The sequence below is a fragment of the Anas platyrhynchos genome, chromosome 7 (genome assembly GCF_047663525.1).
Source record: "Anas platyrhynchos isolate ZD024472 breed Pekin duck chromosome 7, IASCAAS_PekinDuck_T2T, whole genome shotgun sequence".
In the NCBI taxonomy this organism is placed as follows: domain Eukaryota; kingdom Metazoa; phylum Chordata; class Aves; order Anseriformes; family Anatidae; genus Anas; species Anas platyrhynchos.
This window is the reverse complement of record NC_092593.1, coordinates 32,182,351-32,196,645: the sequence shown is the minus strand read 5'-3', so window position 1 is coordinate 32,196,645 and position 14,295 is coordinate 32,182,351. Positions and strand designations below refer to the sequence as shown.

At 41.0% G+C, this 14,295-nt stretch overlaps 1 protein-coding gene across 26 annotated transcripts in view; it reads right to left on the bottom strand.

Annotated features, from left to right (window-relative positions):
* Positions 1-542: 542 nt before the first annotated feature.
* Positions 543-14,295, bottom strand: part of IKZF2 (IKAROS family zinc finger 2) — a 116,051-nt gene continuing 102,298 nt past the window's right edge. For all 26 annotated transcript variants that reach the window (XM_072041287.1, XM_072041286.1, XM_027461130.3 and 23 more), the window contains one exon: positions 543-10,494. In XM_072041287.1, the coding sequence (XP_071897388.1) occupies positions 9,770-10,494 (725 nt within the window). In that variant the 3' untranslated portion in view covers positions 543-9,769. The remainder of the gene's footprint in view (positions 10,495-14,295) is intronic.

The following is a 14,295-nucleotide window of genomic DNA, read 5'->3' as shown; positions in this document are numbered from 1 at the left end:
GTTACGAAAGAAAGAATGAGTTGGGCAACGTGAACTACCCCATAAATCCATACGGCTAAGATCACCCCTGGACACGGCACAAGGGAACTCAGCCAAAAACCCAAGCTGAGGGAAGGGGTCAAAGTCATTGCCTACGTGATCTGAGCACTTTTCAGCACAAGTTGGACCTCAGGCCACTAATTTATTTCAAAACCAGGGTGGACCAAGTGGCAGGTACCTGATGCCACCATTTCACGTAACAGCACCTTAGAGGGAATACTACTCTAACTCATGCTGAAAAACTTGATGTGCTCAGCTGGTGGAAAGATCCTAAGTCTCAACATACTCTTAAAGTGGATCTTGGCCCCATTCCTCAGCCTCCTAATGCATACTCATAACCCCAACTCATAACTCGTTCAGCCTCTCTAGGTAGTTAATAGGATTTGTTACGAGGTAGAAATGTGATTCCTCCGAGGTGCAAAATTACCACTCACGGTTCCTGCTGTAAGAAAGAAAAATGTATGCATACACCAATGTTTTCAGAAAGCTTGAATGGAAAACCCTTTCATGTCAGAAGTTTATTTTTATTGGTAAAATATTAAATAATATACAGAATTAAAAACTGCACTTACACTTCTGAGAAGAAATAATTCTTGGACAAATTATATGCTTGTTCCTGAGATTCCCTACATTTATTCCAGTAGCTGTGCACTCAAGACAGTACAAACCTTTATAATATAATCCTTTTCACAAAGTATTACAAAGTTTCTGCAGCTTTTTTTATTTATACACACATACAGACTCACACTCTCACATGGCTGTACAACACTCACACATGTACAGAGTACACACATACAGATGTGGAACCATATGTATGCATGTACGCTAAGGAGAAAAAAATAACAAGTCCCATAGTTCAGTCTACAGCGGCAAAACTCTTTAGCAGGGGGATGCAGGTTTACATTGGGGTTGCTCACATGCACCACTGTGATTGTTTCTGAACTCCAATTTAACAGCACGTTCCAAGGGTTTTGGAATAAAGTCGGATATTTATTCTTTTAGATTCCTCAATTTGAGTTCAGAACATCTGTTGCAGAACTAAAAATCATAACCTGGGAGAAAACTTATTTTTGTTGTTGTTGTTTTTCATTTGCCAGATTACTCACCAAATCTTATCCTGCTCCAGAAAATGACCGATGTCCAGTTCGGCACTAGAGCGGGCAGAGTGCATCCCCGTACGAGTCACGAAGATGCTGACAAATGGGTCAAGACCTGACAGCCTGAAATAGTGCTCACAAGATCTCACATGCTTTGCTACGATCCCACTGCTTCAGTGCGGTCCCCGTTCGCGGGAGGACCTGAACAACCTGCGGGAGGTTGCCAGAAATTTGGCCCTAGGAGTGTGACCCCGCGGGCAACTGCGACAGTCGCCCACTGAATACATTTTTCTACTTGAACTCAAACAGTCCAACCTGGGAAAATATTTTGGCAATCTGTCAGAATGGGATATAGTCTCCTCACCTTTGATGTTATTAAAAAGAAATATCTTAAATAGAAATTTAGAAGACAAAAGTGGCCACTGTGCATGCGCAGTAACTGCCTTTCAAAGAATCTCAATGGGATTTTTATTACGTACCTAAATACATATTTACAGAACAGCGGTTTTAATCTACTGGGGTGGAAAAAAAAGGCATTAAAAATACACTATATATAAATATGTATGATATGTAAAACAAGTCCCATCTAAACGTATATAAGACAAGGACAACTCTAAAGAAGCTTTTCTGGTCTCTCAGGTAGATAAAGGACACGAGTCCTGTAATTCTTACGCGGGCAAATCTCTCCCATCAGAGTAAATGGCAGTTTTGCCCTAGCTAAGAGCTTAGGCCTAATCCAAAATCCATCATCAAAGTCACAAGAGTCTCCACTGAGTGGGTTTTGGATCAGACCAACCGATCTTTTTATTTTTTGTTATTTTCAATAAACATCAATATTAAGTGCTTATTTAAGAGGAAAAAAAAAAAAAAAAGCTGCAATTACAAAAGAAAATGAAGGAAGAGGCAAGAACACATTTGTCCTTATTTCAGACCACTGGATGTGTTTCAATGTCAAATAAAAACCAGAGTTAAGGTCTGGGCTTTAGCCTTAACTTACAGTTTCTCACCTTTTGTCAGTCAATCTTAATTTACATGGTTACTTGATGCTTATCTTTGAATGTATTTAAGATACAGAATTTCATTTCACTGATTTGTATTGACTGAGGAAAGAAAAAGTAAACCCTTGTACATTAATAAGACGTCAGGGAAAGTATTGCACTTGAACAGAAAGATAACCCCAAAAGGTGGTTTTGTCTTTTTTTTTTTTTTAAACTAATGTAAGCAAATCATCCATGTCTGCAATGAGCATCTTTAGAAAGCAAGATCCAAGAATGAAGCATACGAAGGAAATTTGGGGTCGGTAACCCCCACCCTGGAATACAACAGTAGTAAAACTTTTTAAAGCATTTTCTTCCAACAGGAAAAAAAAGTTATATGACTTTTTTTTTTTTTTTAACTTTACAATTTTTAAATCTTTCTAAACATTTGCATTAAAAGTTTCCAGTTTCTCATAAAAAGATATACATTTTAGGAAAAAAAAAATACAACCAGAAAATAAAACCAACTAAAAAGGCAAATATACAGTATTATAATTACATCACTGTGGAGTCATCTCTGAAGGTACCCTAGGTCTTTAAAGTGTTACAAAGAGTATGTACCTTAATATTTTTTTCTCAAATCAACTATCTTTTTTTCTTTTTCCTGTTTTTAATATAAAACTACACTTGAGTACAAAAATATGTAAACAGACTGTACAGCCAATGAACAAAAAACCCCCAAAAAACAAAAAACCCTAGACAGCCCAAAGCTACAGGAGATAAGAGCAGGCCCAGACTTAAAGCTAAGAGAAGGAAAAGGGGGAGAAAGAGAAAACAATTGGAAACCAGAGGAAACTGCTACATGACAGAGGAAGTGAACACGTTCAAGCTCTGAGAACACTTGACAATTAGTCAAATAATTGATCACAGTTTCAGAATCTGAACTACTACAAAAAATAACCAGAAGTCCTTCCCTTGTTACAGCGTGTTCAGAAGCGAACATCCATTTCCAGTAAGTAATGTCAAATCCCAGTAAGTGCATAGTCGGGGATTCAGTGACCTCTACCCCTTCAAGAAGCTTTTCTTATTCCATGTCACTTGAGGTAAAACTAAATGGCCCAATTTACTGCCAACTGGCCTCTTTGTGCCAACAGTGGAGTCATGCTGTCCCCTCTGCCTTGCAGGAGGCTCCCGTATTTTACCCTTGATGGATAATACAGACTACAGGCTACTGGTACGCGCGTACTGCCAAGCACGAGGGATTAAGGCTGCTACACCAATGCATGTGAATTCATGCTCACCGCCAAACCCCACTGCCAAGTGCTATCAACCTTGGACCTTGCCATGCTGTACCAAGGAGCAAGTAAGGCCCTGATTTAACAAATTAAGCACATGGTTAATGGTAAAGCTGCCATGCACTTCGAAACTGAATCGAAGGGGTCCACATGGGGTTCATGGTGTGCTCCTATACTTGCTTGGTGCAGTGGGCTGAGTCAAATGGCTGCTGCAGGAAGGAAACGTCGGCTGCCTTCAGCAAGCTTTGGGTCAAGCTGCTGCCCTTCTCCCAGTGGAGAACATGTAACACCCTCAAGACATGATCTGATTAACTTCATCATCATTCACTCTGTAAAATACTTCATGTACTGATAGTGATTACACCACAGTATTTTTTTTTTTTTAATTGCAAATAATATTGGGATTTACTACAGCAGTGTACATCTTTGCTGAAATGGTTGCTGCTGTCCTCCCATCAATGAAGTCCCATGATTTTTATCTAAACTTTTTAGAGCATGGGGGTGCATGGACAGCTGTACTCCCAGACGGGGATCCACGTGAGAAGGGCTGGAAGTGAACTGTAGTTAAGTGGGAATGTTGTTGTTTGAGCCTAGAATAGAAACCGGTAATGTTCTCCTTGGCCTATCCTTCAGCACAATTCTTAACGGGATGAATGGGAACACATCTGTGGCCAAGCAAATTCTGCCTCCTCTATTCCTAGTTCCTGCTCCTATGTCCTCCCTGTGGCCGCCGTGACCCCAAGCCCAGAGGGATGGTGGGTGGCTTGGACCCCGTGGGAGATGCGCTGGGAACCGGACCTCCTCCCCTGCCCGCACCCTCAGATGCTGCACCCGTGCAGGGTAAATAACCAGACCTGAAAGTAGGTCACCAGCCTGCCAGGAAAGTACCAAAACAATACTGCACTTTTCACCCAAGCGTGCCAGCTAATAAAGCCCCGCAGAGGAGAACGAGCTCACCCCAGCCTCAGAGGTGAACCTGCCCCACAACATCACCCCCTGGCGGGTTTCTCTTTGCTCCATGTCAATGATTCAGGCAGCGTCACAGTCAAGCAAAGTCCAACGCTGTGCTGGTTGGGACCAGCGCCGAGACCAGCTCTGGCTGGAATGCACTTCGCTAGGGCAATGCCAGCCCTTCCCACTCCTAACGCCAGCTTTCTGCAGAAAATCTCATAGCTAAATACTAAGACAGCCTTCCCTCCCAGCTGAGCTGCAAAAAAGGGTGCAGGGGGGGACCAGGATCTGCCTTGCCAAGTCGTACAAGAAGGGATTTTTACTTTGGGTTGGTTTTTGTCGTGCATTCTGAAAGGGCAGGGAAAGATATCACGAATGACATCATGAACTTTCAAAATGCATTAGAAAAAGGCACATATACAATAAAGCATATATCTAATTATACGATACCATAGATATAAATATACTTTCTCAAAATCTCCAGCTGCTCTTGACCGCATGCCATCACTACCATCCACCTTTGTTCTGAAAGGACACTAAGCCAAGCTAAGATGCACATTTCTAGCGCCAAAGCCAATTTCATCACACTTTTCCTAAAAACCTCAAGTTGAGTTTAGGTGATTCAGGTAACAGTGCAGACTCCCTTCTCCCTCATTATAATATAATGCACAGAAACAGGTAAGTAAAGGAGTATCATCTAATGAAGGAACCGTGTTACTGCTGCTCCTGTCCTTGGCTGAAATACGCACCTTTCCCTAAATTGTCTCCAAAGTTTCTCTCAGGAGGAAAGATTGTTTTCTGGCTTCTTTCAATGTACTCACAAGTATGAAGAAAAAAAAAACAAAAAAAAAACAGCTCAGGACCCAGACAACACTAATAATATCCTATTAAAGATCATTTTTGAAGGGTTTGGTTGAATTCATGGCCTCCTCCTCTGCCTGACAGCTGCAATTTAAGAACACCCTTGTAAACAGAGAAATTTTGAAACTCTTTAAAATTGAGAATTTCTTCACTTTTAAGTAAATATACTTTATTTCCACGTGGTTATTATGTGAGCTGTCCTCTCAGACTGTAGAAACTACTACCACAAGAAAAAAAAAAAAAGGCCAATTTACAAATTTAGATTCTCTCTAATACAGACCAATAGAGGTTAATGCCTAGACACCTTTCACATCACTTCATAGATGGAAGCACTTTTTAAGGAGAAAAAAATTGTTTTAATCTCATAAGTTACTGAGTAAAGAGCTGGCTTTCCTGAAAAACGCTATATATTTTGATGTGCACTCCTAACTGATTGCAAAGAAAGGTGGCTGTAAAATTCATTGGCCATAACAGCAGATATATAGATAATGCCCTTTGCTCCAAGAACATGGATCATATCAAGAAGAGAATAAGCAGGCACACTTCTATTTAAATTAATAGGCTTGTACTACTCTAAATTGAGTCAGAATCTTGCCATTTTGGATGTAAAAAGAAGTGAAAGGGTTTACTGGCAGGGATGTTTGCAGAAATGGCTTTTTTTTTTTTATAATGAAAATGGGGAATGTTTGCAGGAAGCCAATTCTAAATTTGCAAATGCATGTTTTTAACTGGAAACCCAATTCCAAGAATTTCAAGAGAGTCCAGTAAAAATCAGCCAGGTTTGATTTCAAACACCAAATACTTAGAACAAATGGATCTGCAGGCCAAGGCTTATCTACTCGAATTCCTAGTACACTTTTACTAATGGATTTGACAAAACTCAAGAGCTTTTCTTAGCAAAGTGCAGAGAACGAGCAAGAAACAGAACAAAAAAAAAAAAACACCAACTCAAAGGCCCCAGATTTGCACACGCCCATGTAGGGGCAAAGTGATTTATACAAAACTCTATTAATTTTACCTAGATCAACTAGGCACCTGATTTTGAAGAAGTGAGGACTGCCTTTTTTTCCCTACTCCTCTCTCCCAACAAAAAAGCCAAGTGGGAACTCAATGCTAAAAATATATACTAGATATGCTAGTTGAAAGCTTGGTTCAAAACTTCAACTGGAATTTAGTCTTTCTTCCTTCCCTAGTTCTAGGAAGAAAAACTTCAGTGAGCCCTAAGAAAACCCTAAGAAAAGGACACTGATACTAGAAATTAATGCAACCATTCAGCTTCTTGCTCTCTAAAAAATACAGCTTCTGGAAGGTGACAAACAGTGAGTGCCCTCCCCACTGTGTCTCCCATCCTCTATTTTCGTGATACTAGGAAAGGGCACTGCTCACAAACCGATCTTGAGTGCTGCCATTGGAACAAGAAGTTGGGCTTGACTGAAGCCAGCTACAAAACCACCGAGCCTCCCTGTCTCATCTTTTAAACATCTCCAGCATATACACTGCAGGAGGTATCAATGAATCATCAGCAACTGAAAGTGCACACTCACAAACTGTGGGTATAATCACAGTCAACTTATTTGTGGATACACAAACGATGCTCCTCCTTTCCCTGTTCCTCTGGTTTTCCATACATAGGCTTTTTTTTTTTTTTTTTAAACACTTTCTCCCTAATGCTAGCTATTCCAAGAAACCAAAGCCCGTTCTTTCCACTGACCAGAGGGAAGAATGAACTGTTATCCCCCTGAGACTTAAAGTGATTCTTGGCCACCCTTTGCTCTTGCACATACATGGGGCTATCTGGAGTTCCATACAAGCCCAGTGACCTTCAAGCCCAGCACCTTTCCCTTTGCACATGGTTCTTAGAAAACCCTTGCTGCCTCGGAAGAAGTCGCAACCACCCTCCCTCTCCCCAACCCTTGTTTTGTGACACGCTGTAAAAGCAACCCCCTTTTTTTTTTTTTTTTTGATTTCCAACCAGGATGATGTAGAACGCAGTCAGCCACCTCCTAAGCCAACCTTCCTAGCTCTAGACAAACACCCATACAAAACCTAAGCGCTGCCCTCCAGCACGTACCCCTTTTTCTCTGGCACAATCTCCTTTGGTTACACCAAGTGCAAGAAAAGGAGAAAGGGCTGGAGGTTAGTTTGCCTGAGTTTCCTCTGCATTAGAAAGAAGAAAGAAGGAGGGGGAGGAACCCAACGACATTAAGAACAATGTTGGGAATAGGTCTTTAAATCTGTCTCTCCAAAGCCCGTATATTCCCAGCCTTGATAGCTCTCACATTACACAAGATGACATTTCTCTCCATATTGTATTATAATTAATAGGCTACTGCAAGACTTTACCAGCTCCTACTTAATAGCATTTCAGTGCTGGGAAGCAGTCATCAGGTAATCTGGCCATGATCTACTGTATCCTTTCTAAACACAGGTTCTAGCTGCCAAGAATGTCACCATAAAAAGATTTCAATCGATACCACTCAGCTCCTTACTTTCAAACGCTCCAGGTCTAGGAAGAGAAGAAAAAACCCAGTACCCTCAAAACAAACAGCAAACTGGCATGTGCATAGCGTATGCAGATTGAAGCGAGCAGATGGGAACTCATTATGGCCTGATCTTGCTCTCTTCTTTTATACTTCAGTAACTTCATACTTTGGAAAAGGTCTCGCCAAGTGCATGGGGACTACTTGCATGGAGGGGGTTAAACCCATGCATTTCTTTCCATTCTCAAGCTGCGCTCTTGTTGCCAAACAACAACATTTCAATTGTGATTGGTACAAACAGTTGGGTTGCAATGGCAATCTGTCACGTAGGTTTAAGCCCAGTTTTTACTGCTGCAACCTGCAACTTGGGTGGTTGCTGGCTTTGCTACTTTTTGGGAGAGAAAGAAAGGAAACAAAACAGATTGGTGTTTTTTCTTTCTTTTTTTTTTTTTTTTCTTGTCCAGTCTGTAGCTCAAGGAATTGCTCTGGAGTTTGTTTCTTTATTTGTTTTCTCTACAGCGAAATTAATAAATTATAAATAAAAATGAAGTCTGTGAATTGAAATCAAAAGCACAGCACCTGCATATCTCCATGCATCAATTTCTAAAGAAGTAGGGAAGTTCATATGAGATCTGTTTGTTTGCAAGGCTTGTGGGCTCTCCAGGAGCAAAGGCTATCTAGCAAAACCTGCACTTTCACCCCTAAATTAAAGAAGAATTGATGACAAGAAAACAAAGGGAAATCACTGTTTCAGCAAATAAGATGTCAGCAAGAGAAAAAAAAACAACAATCGAGGCTCAGACCTTGACGTAGCTGAAATAGTTGGGTTAGTTCCATTAAATTCAATGGAGCTAAGAGGATTAATGCTGGCTGACGATCTGACTCCTAGCGTTTTCTCAGCTGCAAGTCTCAAGTTTAGGCTGTTGCCAAGAGGTTAACACTGTGATAATAGAATGAGAAAGTATTTATACAGGTATATATAGATATATAATTATATTTAAAGAACACTTTGCTACCAGTACTTTTGTCATTTTAAAATCTGTAATTTTAAAACAAAATTATTTTAGAAGAGCAGCAGAACCTCTTGAGTAAACTACAGACTCTCTCGCCCACTCCTAGGCCACTTACTGTCCTAGAAGCAACTTTAAATGTTATTTGCAAATGATATTTCTTAAACCATAGGGTGCAACTAAATATGTAAGGCTCCCAAGGGTCTCTAAGAAGCCAGTGAGTCAACACATAGGCATGGAGTAATGGCAAATCAACAATTCTAAAAAAGGTGCTTCATAAGTTAAGGAAAATAAAAGTACAGAGCCTCAGACTTACCACAGAAGGCCCTCAGGACTTATGAAACTAAACTGCTGTTACGTGGTACAGTGTTAAGACATACATTTCTTTTTTTTTTTTTCCTTTTTTTTTTTCTTTACCTTCTAGAGGGGCAACACACACTGAACCCAGAAAAGCAGCTCACCCTAGAAAGTAATTTTGAAAAGAATATTGACTTTGATTCGTGCTCCTAAATCCCTAAACAGTTTTGCTTTAAATGCAATTGTTCATTCTGTAGAATAAAGATCCCCCAGTCTTCTCCAACCACCAAACCCCCCACCGTATCTGCACATTTGAAAAAGGCTCTCCTCTGAAATGTTTCTACCTATTTGTCTGAAATTATAAATGAGCGGCAACTCATCGTGACTTTAAAGCACCTAGCAGGGTTGAGCAACATCCCAAAATAGGACATGATATACAGCTGATTGAGACAGAAACAGACTGCCTTTCAACTCCCACAGAAAGCAAGTCAGGTCACTCACCAAGAAGTGACAGCAACAACAAACCCTTCTTTTATCCCTTCCCTTCCTTCTTTCCATTCTTAAGCTGGGCAGAGCAAATGAGGTTGGGTCCACAAAAAAAAAAAAAAGGTTAATAATAATAATTAAACAACAGCAACAACAACAACAGCAACAACAACAAAATAGGCGCATCAATGTCTGAGGAAAAGTGGGATTGTAAGTGCAGTATTTCTTCATGTGCAGTTCTTCTACTTCATAAGAGTCCCCTTTGGATGAGAAGGCCTAGTGGAATGTGTGCTCCCCTCGGACAATGTGCGACGAGAACTCATAGCGGTCCTGGCTTCGGTAGCCACAGATGTTGCACTCTAGCGGGTCCCGGTAGCCGTGGCAGCCCATGTGGATGGTGTACATGACATGGTCCAGGAAAAGAACGCGACAGTGCTCACATTTGAAAGCCCTAATCTGCTCCCCTTCTCCATTGATGACCTTGTAGATATCCTTTAAAGAGCCCTTAGAAGCTTTGGTGGCATCCAAAGCCTTGGCGTCCTCCTTCATATAAGCCGGGCTTGGCTTCCTCTTGGGATTTAAGGCAGAGTTTCCTTGGTAGGACTGGCGGTCTTCGTGGCTGCTCTCTGAGTCAGTAGAATCCAGGCAGCTATTGCTGGGGGAGCCCTCTCTATCCTGGGTTCGACTCTTTGGTCTGATGAGGGAGATCGGGCCATCCATGTTGTTCTCGTGACTGTCAGCTGTTTCCCTGCTGATGGGCCTTTCTATCCTGTTCGGATGATAGACCTGAGCGTAAGCTGAGCTGATGACCGGGGCCACCTCTGCAATTGTGCTTGGTGTGTGCTGCATCAGGGGGTGAAGTGCCTCAGCTCCAAGGTAGGTGATTGCATTGTTGATGGCTTGGTCCATCATGTGAGACTGCATCAGCTCAGCCTCCTTCTCATAGGGTAGGTTCATATCAAAGTGAATATCTGGATAGCCAAATCTCATGAGCTTTTCACCTAAGGGACAAGAGCAAATCAGTGAGAAACATCAATGCAATCGCTCCACGGTTTTACTGTACAAGGGGTGGGGAGGGACAGAAACACCTGGCTTGAAGTAGAATTCATTCCAGAGCCCAAAATTTGCCTCCTTCTTGTTAACAGAGCTCGTACAAAGTTTCTGTCTTGAGATGGGTAAAACAGCACCATCACCTACAGCTTTATTGTTATTCTGGGTGAAGCAAGCAGCTGCAGTGACCTCCAGACCGCTTCCAAACCTTCCAGTAGGCCTCCCTGTGCTCACGCTTCCAGTTAGAAAACACATGTGAATAGGGAGAAAATGGGATTGTAATGCTGAAGTCAACGAAGCTTTACCAGTTGATACCTTTAGACATACTCTCCCCAAATTAAAGGAGGCAGTAACACCTGCCCCCCCGACTCTACAGTGCCTCATACCTACCTTACATCAGAGCTGCATAATCACAAGTTTAAGCAACAGCTACAGAGGGCTGGTAAGGTGGGGACCTAACACCTTTAGAGCCACAGTTATGCAAATCCTTCATCCAACAGAAAAACAATATTAAAATGTGACTACACTTGAAGACAGAATGCAGCAAATAATGTGATCACCTCACATCTTGCGTTCAGGGTAAAGCATTTTTGCAGCTCATCCCCCTCAAAACAAGAAACAAAGCCTTCCCCAACATTTGGGGATGAAGAAAAGGATAAAAAAAAAAAAAAAAACCTTCAAGTGGCTGTCTAGGCAGGAAAACAGAATAGAGAAACCACATGTACAGCTTAGTTTCATTTAGTAAAAGGCAAAAGCATCTTTCATTGACATCGGATAAATAAATGTATAATGATGATGAAAGCTGGCTGATTCATTACTATGTGAATCCAAATTTAAATCTTTGTAGCCTTTTAAAATCAATGGCGTTACAGATACGCAAAACCAGAACCACAAACTGGTAAATTATGCTAGTCACAGGGCACGTTGTGTATGGCAGATCTCCTTTGAAGTTACAAAATCACAGCTACTTACATCAGGGCTCAGCTTAGCAGCACTGCTTTTCCAGTGACGGCTTTAGTGTGTTAGTTAGTACAAGGAAAGTTCATTTAACAGCTCTTCTTAACTAAATATAAAAGATTATATGCTTACTGCATGCATAAAAGATATACACACTCACATGTTCACGCATTAATATTAGTTAATTGTTAAGAGTTAATTTTTGAAACTGATTTTACAAGTCTGATAAATAATTTTGGTGGGTTTTCATTGCCTTTGTTACTTTTTGGTGCCTTGGAACATAAAAGCACACTATTCTTCAATAGTGTAAGCTAATTGATTCAGGGAGTCACTACATACAATAGGTTTGGCTATCCAAGCATTACAAAAACTCAAAAATCTTGTGTTACCTTTTGCCAAAATTGCTTGGAACAAAATGTGTATAAACCAACATAAGACAGAAACAGAACTGTAATCCCAAATCTCTTCCAAATAGCATTAGTACATTTCAACATAGCTATCATTCAGCATTTTATTTTTGACTATAATAACTCATCCCATTTAGTATGGCTTATCTTAAAGCGATGCATGAAGAGGGAAATAATTTCACATTACCCATGGAACAATCAGGTTATCCTTGGAGATGATGCATCACTTTTGCTTGGGAACTCAGCCCTGATTAGCAAGGTAATTAAATGCAAGTTTAAAGTGAGGCACGTGAATATTCCTACTCTCTGGCAGCACTGTTCATGTGCTTCTGATTAGGGACCACGTTTGTATATCTCATTATAGTTCCCTACAGCCAGCTGTGTTACACTTATAGCTCAATGAAAGCAAGCATAACATAGAAAACCATTCCTTTGTTGCACATTAGACATTTGGAGAAAAATAGGGAAGGAAGAACCATACTGTATTGCAGTGATGGCCTTTGTTATCTAATGTGACTTAAGGATGATTCCTGTAATCCAACATCCCCTTTTAGCATTTCTGTCTTGCTGTCAGTTGCGGCTGTCCTGCCACAGATAGGCTGGGTGACTCTTTAATGGGAGGTGGGTACGGCCCCACTCAAAAGGGAGCAGCTACTTCCCAGGTAGGGCCGAAGTGTGACTGGAGGAGAGTTGCAGGAGATGTGGGATGCCTCCGGCACAGTGAGAGAAAGAAAAGGAAATGGAAGAGGCTGCTGCACTCTGACACCCACTCAGGCCAACTGTATCGCCCCTGTGATGAATAGGTAATTGGATCTGGTGAAAAAGGGTCCAATCCAGTCTCCAAACATGCTGTCAGTCCTTTGTAAGCTAGATAGATGAAGAAATAGCACCTGTCCTTTACGGGCAACTTGGATGAACAATGCAGACCTTATTTTGATTCCTTTTACCTTCCATATTTAGCAACTCCACCAGACAGCAGAGTAGAGAAAATAGTAAGTTGACAGTGATCTGAATTATTCATTCCTTTAATTATGCTTCAAAGATGTCAGAGCCTTAAAAATGGCATGTGACACACAACAGTAAAATAAATGCTAACATGGAGAGAAGGGGGCATAAAACACAGAGCTCAGAAGAAACATTGGCAAACCAATCCAACATGGTTTTCTATTTCAGCTCCTCTTCAGCCAAAGCTGGACTTAAAACTAACTAATCAGAGTCATCATTTTTAATTTCTTCAAAACTGTGCTCAAATTCTACGCATCCTTATCCTACGTTATGGAAATGGAAGCAGAAATTCTCTACTGTGGTCATCTTACCATATGACATCCAAAAAAATACCCCACAAAACAGATATGGCAAGCTAGATCAAGGAATACAGACACATCTGTCCTGTGTACCTGCAGTCCATTTTGTCAAGTATCTACAGCAACTGCAGTGTCAGAAACTTTGGATAAAGCTGTAAGAAACCTTGGAGAAATCAGATACAGAATTTACCACTGGGTACATTTCTTCCTGACCCCCATTAACTAGAAGCTGACCAACTCTGAAGCAGGTTGATCTTCATCTGTTCTGAGATGCCTGCACATTTTTAATTCTTACTATAACAACTGTGGTCTTATCGTAAGATGTATAAATGTCTTCTTTTGTATCCTGCCAAGTTCTTAACCTCAATGACAGTCTGGGACTGTGAGTACAACATTCAAATTAAGAATACGTGAATCTGCTTCATGTGATCAGCTTGAAGATAGCTTTAAATGCCTGGCTCTCCATAGAAAGAGAGGCAAAAAGTATTCAGACTGCTGCGTATCTTAAGTTATATTTCTGCCTCCACTATCTCAACGGAGCTAGCAGGACTAGTACCTCAGTGACAGATATATAACCAAGTTCCTCAATCAGAAATTAACTCTCTTTGCCGTATGCTGCTTCCTCTCCTCCCGAAATTTCAGCGAAGAGTAGAGACTGTGGTCCATAACCAAGGTCCCTTGGAGACTGCTGATCAGAAAGAGCAGTAAAGCATTGATAGATGTAGCATGCAAAGATTTGAGCTTACGCTTACATGACCTTCTCATAAACACCATTAAGTTGTTTTGGACAAGTGCCATACTTGCAGTATGCACAGGAAAATTTCCTGCAAGCAAGAGAACCATTACAAGTTCTTCCTGATAGAGTTGAACAATATTTCATTGGGGAGAAAACGGGAAGAAAAGTGAGGTCATGGTGAAAAACAAAGGTAGCAAAGCAGAGAGACTGCTGGTTTTCAGCTCAGACAGTGCTGCCAGGAAAGATTAGAAATTGCAGAAAAATACAATACAGTAAATATGAAAGAGGACACTTTTCCCCTACAGCTGAATCTGGATAAAAAGCTGCATGCCACGTGAAACCCCAAGT